At 36.9% G+C, this 9,200-nt stretch overlaps 1 protein-coding gene across 1 annotated transcript; it reads right to left on the bottom strand.

The window, feature by feature from the left end:
* Positions 1 to 228: 228 nt before the first annotated feature.
* On the bottom strand, positions 229 to 1,112 carry K441DRAFT_667123 (uncharacterized protein; the record flags this gene model as incomplete). The annotated part of the gene is made up of 4 exons (XM_067649771.1): positions 1,044 to 1,112; positions 609 to 998; positions 558 to 562; positions 229 to 513 (listed from the first exon to the last, which is right to left on the bottom strand). Coding segments are annotated over exons 2-4 (194 nt in total), but the record flags the coding sequence as incomplete, so codon positions are not given.
* Positions 1,113 to 9,200: the final 8,088 nt, after the last annotated feature.

The following is a 9,200-nucleotide window of genomic DNA, read 5'->3' on the forward strand; positions in this document are numbered from 1 at the left end:
GATAAGGCTTAAACTATTTAAGTGTTACAGTACGTGCGGACTGTTAAGGTATAATATACGAGGTGACTGTATATAATTGATAAACGATGTCGTATAAGGATTTATGTAGGAGGTAAGGTGGTATATATATACGTCGCTTAGGGGTTAGGTCTGTGCTTGTATTATAATAACACTAAATTATAACAACGTGTTAGGTTAGTGCCGTGATAGTATATCCCTTCTAATAAGGCGAGCTCCTGTAAGCTAAGTGACGGCAGTAAAAATATAGAAGTAAAAAAAATAGACTATATATATCCTTATCCTTCTAGTCCTTAAAGGTTCTTGTCCTTTTAGTCCTTAAAGGTCCTTGTCCTTACAGTCCTCGGACCCTCCTACCTATATCCCTACTACATCGCTCTCCGCTAGTGCTCGTCTCGAGCACTAAATAAAGCCGAAGGCGAAGGGGTAAAACAGAGGAGATGAAAAAAAAATTATCTACGGGGTGTATGGCGGATATTAACACTCGAAAGGCTCAAAGTTGCGGAGATCGAGGTTAAGGCGTAGACTTAAAAGGCTCGGGGGTTACGGAGATCGAGGTTATTGCGTAGACTTGAAAGGCTCGGAGGTTACGGAGATTGAGGTTAAAGTATAGGCTCGAAAGGCTTGGGGTGCGGAGATCGAGGTTAAAACGTAGATTCTTGTCGCGGTAAACTTGAAGTACTATCTGTGCGGATTCGAAGACGGAGAGACGGAGAGATTGAGATTGGTAACCCATAGTCTTACACTATAATTAAGACACGAGGAATATAGCCCGTAGGGTGTCTCCCTGCAGCCGGCTTTAGAAACTTGGGACGTAAAGTAGAAGCATGGCTAGATACGGAGACTCGGAGACTGAGAAGAGGAACCATAGCCCGTAGGGTGTCTCCCTGCTACCGGCCTAGGAAACTTAGAGACTGAGAAAAGAAACTATAGCCCGTAGGGTGTCTCCCTGCTGCCAGCTTAGAAACTCGAAGAGGAGACGGAGAGATTGGTTCTCGAATAGATACAGAGACTTTACTGGGTCGGCGTTAACGTGGAACGGGGGTAAGAATCCCGCCCGGGGTAGGGTCGAAGCTTTAGACGTAGCTTTGGAATGGTGGAAACAAAGCCCTACCGGGGGCGTATAAGATGACACGACATACTGTCACAGTACGTGCGGACTGTTAAGGTACGATGTATGAGGTGACTGTATATGATTGACAAACGATGTCGTGTGAGGATCTATGTAGGAGATGAGGTGGTATATATACACGTCGCTCAGGGGTTAGGTCTGTGCTCGTGTCATGACAACACTGAATCATAACAACGTGTCAGGTCAGTGCCGTGACATTAAGTGCCCTTCCTGTTAAGAACAATCCCGCGTACGCTATTTGATCCATAGGTATTACCAGCTTAGCTCCCTCTTACGCTACCTTAAAGTGCATCTGCGTAAGGAATCCTTTAAGCTTTAATCTTTCTCCCAAGTATCTCTTAATTAATAGTAACTTAACCTTTACTGCACCTATCCCGTTAATCCTATTTTCCAACATTGCATTATTTTCTGTTAGTTAGTCAACTATCTCTTATAGTTGTCCGACCGTTATAGGTTGCTATAAGTTAGTGTCTGCTATACTAGTGTCGTTACCTAACCTTAAAGTAGTTGCCGCCGTCAATAGCGTCGTGGCTGGTGCTTTTAGTGGCATGTTATTTAACTTTCTATATTAATACTATAACTAGGTAGTGATTATATAACGGAACTTTGTAGTAAGAACTACAATAAGCTCATTAATAAGCTAGGTGTGTAGGAAATGTAAGTATAAAAGTTAACAACGTAATAATTACTAGTGGAGTGGTTGCCTAATAGATTAACTCTAATTATATTCTAAGAATTACTATAAGGAAGGAACTATCTAGGTAGGGACTAAGGGTCCTTAAATACACAACTATACTCCTATGAAATCCTTCTTATATGTAATGTATGTGTGCTCTATTTGCTCTGTTATAGATTATATAAATCCTACAGATTATATAGATTACGTTATGTGGCCTTAGTTACTATTCCTCGTTATATAGTTCTATTAGCTCCATTCTAAACCGTACCTATATTAACCAACTAGCTTCTTCCGTCTCTTCTCCAAGTAGTTATAACATTGTACTTAAAGCGTCCGTAATAACGGATATTCTATTTATAGATATTCCGTTTACTAATATTCTATCTACTAGTTAGATAAAGACGTTAAAGGATAAGAAGGTTAATATTGTTAAGGACCTTCTATAAAAATGGGGTTGGTCTTTTTAAAAGCTAGTCTTTAAGTACTTAGAAAGTAGAAACGGATATAAAGGTAATAAAAAGAAGAAAAAAGTAAGGGACCTGCTTATTACTTTGCTAGAGGATAAGGAAATATAAGAAGAACTTATTAATACGCCTAATACTTATATAACGCTAGTAACCTATACTATCTGCTATATCTAAAAAGAGCTTCGCCAACTATAGTTATAATATAGCCCCTTTAATATATAGACTCTAGATATAGAGTTTAAGGATATTAACCTTAAGAATGCAGCTAAGTTTGTTTAGTAGTACAGTCCGCTACTATTCTAGCTTATTAAGGGGATATCCGTACTAAATAGAAAGGAACGTAGTTGGGATCCGTACGGCGGACGTATAGTTATAGTTGTCTTTATATTCCTATTAGGGTTTACCTAAAACTTCGCAAACGGTTTTACCCGTCTACTTAGTCTATATCTTTAGGTATTTAGTATAAAGCGCTATATGCTGTCTTTTCTATATAGCCTTAGTCTAATTAATAGTTATAAAACTCTTAATGCTAAAAAGCTTGGGCTAGCTAAATGTTTTAAAGAAGGTCTTATTAATTCTAATAGCCCTTCTAGCGCTAATAACCCTTAAAAAACTAATTAAGTTTCTGTCTATTTATAATAATGTCTACGGAGCTCTTGCTGCACCCGGCCCAAAAAGACCAAAACCAACCAAAAGAACCCTAAAAAACACCTAGAGAATCCCCCTGAGATGTATACATCGCAGGGGAGGCACACGTCGAACGACCGTAGCTTGTACTCGCGCGCGACCACTAGAACTACGCCTAGCAATGGCCCTCTATAATAAAGATAGGCGAATACCACACTATAAAGCGGAAATACCTCTATTAAGAAGGCATCTAATAAAATATAAAGCCTATTAGACGCGTTTAGTATCTAAAATTGCGGGGGAGTAACCGTTAGCTATAACGAACTAATATAGCTAGTAGAATGGCTTTGCTAGTCTAGCGAACCTTAGGCGCCCCTCTAGTAAACCCTTAATTAAATCCTCTAACGGCTAAGCAAAATTAAAAATAAGTATAACTCCCCCTTACCAGCAAACCGCACCTAGGCCGCTATAGCTGCGCTTTTACAGTATAGGGAACCTACCCCCCTTAAGTTAATAACTGGGTATATAATTATAATATAACTAAACATAGAATAAGTAGAGGGGTTTAGGGGATAATTAGAAATAGAAGTCCTTATAGAGATATATAAAGAGGTTTATAACGCTATTATAGTCTAATACCTTAAGAGCGGAGATATTAGAGTTACCTTAAAGGACTAATAGGTAAAGGAACGAGCTATAAAGGCAGGGAATAGGCTAGGAGAATATATTGGTATAAAAGTACTCTATAAGGATTACCTAGTTAAAGTCCTAGCGGTTTCTATAAGCCTTAGGGTAGAAAAGGGACGCTAGGCGGATAATATAGCAATTATATAGGAGATAGTAAGATAAACGGAACGCCTTATACTAAGACTCGAAATCACCTAAATCTAATAGCTTTAATAGGAAAATGTAAACTAAGTATATAACGAGAATAATAAGAGAATATAAGAGTTGCTAGAGACTCGCTAGGGAGACACCGGACGAACGTATAGCTTCCTCATTATTAGCATATATATACTAGGAATGCAAAAACTCCTTATTTAAAAAGGAATAATTATAAATAGCCTTATATATAATATAAGGCTCTATAACTATAGACTACGCTTAAAATAATGCTATTGCTATATATAATGGGGATATACCTAATCTATATACGCAGTATAGGTGTGCTATAGCTACTGTGCAGGCCTCTATAATACAAGATATTACTTAAATTAAAACTAAACAAAATGCGTAAACTGCCACTAAAGTATATATAAGGCGTAGGAGAGAGAAGACTATATTAAATATAGGAGATAGAAGGTAAGGGCTTAACAGCTATAGGAATAACTACACGCTAGGTTATATAAATAGAAATAATAGGTAATAAGTGTTAGCGACTTAGTTAATTAAGATATAAGTATGGCAAAATGGTCGCGCAAGCCTGTACAATTAGATTGTCTATAAACGAGAATCTAAAGCTAAAGAAAGAAAAGGAGAAGAAGGGGAGCGCCGCTCGAAGCTATATACGATCTTCGTGTCACGTGACCGCAATATACGGCAATCTGTAGCAACTTGCCGGTGTGTAGTTCTGCTAAGTTCTGCCAGTGCTATAATATTACCCCCCCCTCCAAAAAAGCCTGCCCTTAGGCTTTTGCCGCTAAAAGTCTTAGTAAGAGAATCTGACTAATTAGACAACTTTAATTACCGGTCGAAGTTCCTAGATATCTTAACACCTTACATAACTAAGAAATTTCTAGGGTGTTTTTATCCTTATGTTCTTCTAGTAGCTTATTATCTTTGTTATACTAGTATTCTATCCACTTATCTAGGTACTTTAGCGGTCTAGGTTTATTAGGGTAATAGCTATAGAACTCTTAAAGCTTATAGGGGCTACCTATAAAGTTCTATATAGGGTACTAAGTGGGGTCTAGGTTATATCCTTTTTAACTAATATAATACTTTAATGTTCCCTTTATAAGTTTATAGGCCAGTATTTCTTTAATTTCCTATTTATTATCGTCGTTAACTTAAATTGGCAGGGGAGGTTTATTCTTTTATCTAGGCAGTAAGTTATTTATAGCTTTCTATAGCTTGTCCAGTAAGAAAATAGGATAGACTTTAATTAAGTCTAGGAGCTTAACCTTATACGAGTTGCCTACTTTATTAAGAATCTTATACGGTCCTACTATCTTATAGTTTAGCTTACGGCTAGGCTGTTCTGTCTTTTAGTTCTTTGTCGTGACCTAAACTATATCGCCTATAGTAAAGTTAGGCTCGCGCCTATGCTTATTTGCCTACTATTCTATTAATTTCTAGGCCTTTTTTAGGTTTATATAGGCTACTTTCCAGGCTTCTTCTAAGCGCTTAGCGTACTGCTGGGCTTCCTTATAAGATAGTTTTTTGCGTACGGTTTAGGGCCCTTTTAGTCTTTCCCAGTTAAAGCTTGTGCGGGGTAGGTAACCTATTTCTAGTTAAATAGGGGCAAATCCGGTAGAGTTATGGGGTAGGGTTGCTTGGGCGTAGTTTATTAAGGGTAATAGTTCGGCTTAGTTATTCTAGAAGTAGTTAATAAAAGGCCGGAGTCTCTAGTCTAAGTATTAATTTATAATTTTTGTTTAACCGTCTGTCTAGGGGTAATATGCTATAAAAAGCTTTAGCTTAATACCTAGAATCCAGGTAAACTTATTCTAAAAGGCTAATATAAACTACGGCCTGTAGTTAGATATAATAGTGTCTAGTAATCCGTAAATTTGGTAGACGTAGTAGATATATAGTTGGGCTGCCTCTTTAGCATTAATATTCTTATAATAGGGAATTAAGAATAGGCGCTTGCTAAAGCGGTTAACTAGGATTATAACTATATTATATCCGTCATGGTCTAGAGNTAGCTTATAAAAGTCTATAGAGATATATTGCTAGGGGCAGTTAGGTATTAGGAGGGGTTTTAATAGTCCTAGGGTCTTATCTTGTGGGATTATAGACCTATAGCAGTTGTTGCAGTTCTATATATAGCGGTTAATATCTATAACTATTCTAGGCTAGTAGTAGCGGTTGCTAATAATCTTACGGGTTTTATTCTTTCTGGGGTGGGCTATAAAGACCTAGGTATATGCTTTAGTAATAAGCCGAGTCTATAAGTTCTGTTTCTTTACCACTACTAGCCGTTCCTAATACTTAAGTAATCTATTTTTAAGGGACTATAGGCTGGTAACGTTCTTTGCCTTTTTACGGTACTTCTGTAGAGAAGGGGCCGTATGGTTTATCTACAGTAATTTGTTAATTAAGTTAAGTCCTAAAGGGTTAATAGGATACATCTCGGCGCTTAAGGGGTCTATATTTAGTTCTGCCTATATCTAGGGGTTAAGATACTCTAGTTATAGTAGCGTCTAGGTTTATAATAAGATCTTCGCAGCTATATAGTTACCTAGGTCTTATTCGCGCCTAGTAAGAGCATCCGCACGGTTTGCAGCGCCTGGTTTATATATAATTAAGAAGTTAAACTAAGATAGGATGTCCGCCTAGCGTACCTACCGGGCCGTAAGGGCCTTAGTTATTATAAAGTATTCTAGGGCCTTATAATTTAATACTACTTTAATAGGTTTAGGGGTCCCCTCTAGCTATATACGCTAGTGCTAAAAGCTAGAGATAATAGCCAGTATTTCTTTATTATAGATATGGTAGTTTAGTTTAGCATCTATTATAGTCTTTAAATAGTATATAATAGGGTGCTATTTTTTGTCCAGTTGCTTCTGGGAAAAAATACTGGCTATTGCGCTATCTAAGGTATTAGTTTCTAGCATTAAGGGCCGTTCTGGGTTAAAGTAGGTAAGTAAGGGGGCCGATACTAGCCGTTTTTTAAGCTTATTAAAGGCCTATATACACATAGCGTTAAAGTAAAAGGGCTAGTTTTTTCTAGTAAGGCGGTTAAGAGGCTAGGTAATTCTGCTATAGTTCTTAATAAAGTGTTAATAGAAGTTATAGAAACCTAAAAATAATTATACCCCCTTTATAGTCCGAGAGGGCGTCCACTAGTTAATTGTGGTTGTTTTCTCTAGGTCGGCCTTAATTCCGTTTATGCTAATAATAAAACCTAGATACTTTATACGCTTAATACTAAATTCTAACTTCTTAATATTGGCTTAGAGGCTAGCTTTGTGGAGCTGTTATAGGACTTTATAAACGTGCTCCTCGTATTCTAGTTTATTCTCTAAATAGATTATAATATTATCTAGATAGGCTATATAGAAGTTATTAAGGTAGTTAAAGAGTACATTATTTATATACCGCTAGTATATAGCTAGTCCGTTAGTTAGTTTAAAAGGAAGTACCTTATATTTATACGTCCCGTAATAGGTTCGGAATATAATAAGATCCTTAGACCTAGGGTTTATCCTAATTTAGTAAAAGGCCTAGCGGATATTAAGCTTTATAAAAACCTTAGCTCTACTTATTTAGGTAAGAGTCTTATTAAGTAAGGGCAGCGGGTAGCGGTCCTTACGGGTTATATTATTTAGCTTATAGTAGTTAATATAGAAGCGCAGTCCTCTATTTAGCTTTTTAATAAAGAAAATAGATAAGTTAAAAGGGGCTTAGCTAGGCTTAATAAAGCCCTTATTTAGGTTATTAATAAGGTACTACTTTATGGCCTATAATTCGGTAATAGACTATAGGTAGAGAGGGCTAAAGCTAAGGGTACTTCCCTTATCTTGCTTAATCTTAATCTTATAGTTATATAGTTAGTGGGGTAGAAGTATATTAGACGCTACCTTAGAGAATACGTCCTTAAATTTCCGGTGTTAATTAGGTAGTTTTTACTCCACTAGTTCTTTATTTATAAGCCCGCTTTCCTATCCGCTAAGCTTACTTTCCTTTTCCTTAATTATTTGGTTAATTTTGTATAGGCTAGTTGTAAAGGTAATAGTATTAGGCTAAACTAGGTTTTAGTAGAATCCTACAGCGCCAATATAGTAGATATTAACTGGTGGGAGGTTTATAGGTTTCTTTAGCGTCTATTAGGCCGTGGTTTGCGGTATAGGGTTTATAGTCTTCCTTAGCTTATATTCCATTTTCTATAAGTTGTCCTTTCTATTTATTAGTTTAGTGTAGCGTCTAATATCCCTAGCTTTCCTTTATGGCTTTATAGGGTTCTCTATAGGGAACTTAGCTAGGTTACTACTAACTTCTTAGGTCTTTAGTGCGGGTGGCGTAATATAGGTAGTTTAGGGGCAGTATAGTATACGGATCCGTTACGGGTTAAGCTATACGTCCTTCTTAAAGGCCTAGTCTTTGCGTATAGCATCGGCCTAGTAAATAGTATTAATCTAGGGCCGTATAAGGTTTTCTATTATAATACTAATTTCTTTTATAAAGGAAGGGGTTAGGGGTAGAGTTTCGGGCTAGATAAGCCGTTTACTCTATACTTTAAGCTATAAGCCTAAATAGGCTAGCTATTTTCTTCCTAAGATTATATTATGGCTTCCTAAGTCCGTAATAAGAAAGGGGATATTATACTACCTTTATCTATTAACGCGGAGGTAGATCTGTAAGATAGTTATAATAGGTAGCCCTATCCGTCCGTTATAACCGCAAATAAGGATTAGTTTAGGCAGTTCTTTAAGGGGTACATTTAAAAAGTTAGCCAGTTTTGCAGCGCACTTTGTGTTAATTAAGGTAAAGGTATTTACTCCTAAGTTAGCTAAAGCAGAGGTTAAAACTTAATATCTATTACGAAATAAAGTATAAGGGATAGTGTAGCTTTTTTTACTAACTAGCTGACCCAGATTAATATGTGATATATTAATCCCTTTTAACCCTAGAAAGAAGTCTTCCTCTAAGGTTCCTCTTTTTCTAGCTCTGTACTATCCTTCTGAATTAATAGGACCTTATTTGTCCTTACCTTTATTAGGTAGTTTCTTATAGGGTAGCCTATTTAACTGTATAAGAAGCAAGCTCCTTAATCGCTAAGGGCCTATATATAGGGGTCGCTATATATAGGCTGGGTATATACCGGGCCCGTAGTAGGGGTAGCTACGCAGCTAGCTGCCGGGTTAGCTATAGAAGTTGCTAATTATACCAGGGCACTATAGGCCGTACTTACAGTACTTATAGCCTAGTTTATAAGGTTTTTAGTTTTTAGCTAGTTAGCGTATGCTTTAATTTAACAGAGGCCTTAGTTAATAGCTAGGCAATAGTCCGTAAGTTCCTTTAATGTCTATACTATAGTATAAGCTAGCAATACGGCCCGCTATAGGTTTAGGGTAAGCTTGTCGAAGAGGTTTAGCAGTAGGTCTTCCTA

Source organism: Cenococcum geophilum (genome assembly GCF_001692895.1).
Source record: "Cenococcum geophilum 1.58 unplaced genomic scaffold K441scaffold_53, whole genome shotgun sequence".
Taxonomy (NCBI): domain Eukaryota; kingdom Fungi; phylum Ascomycota; class Dothideomycetes; order Gloniales; family Gloniaceae; genus Cenococcum; species Cenococcum geophilum.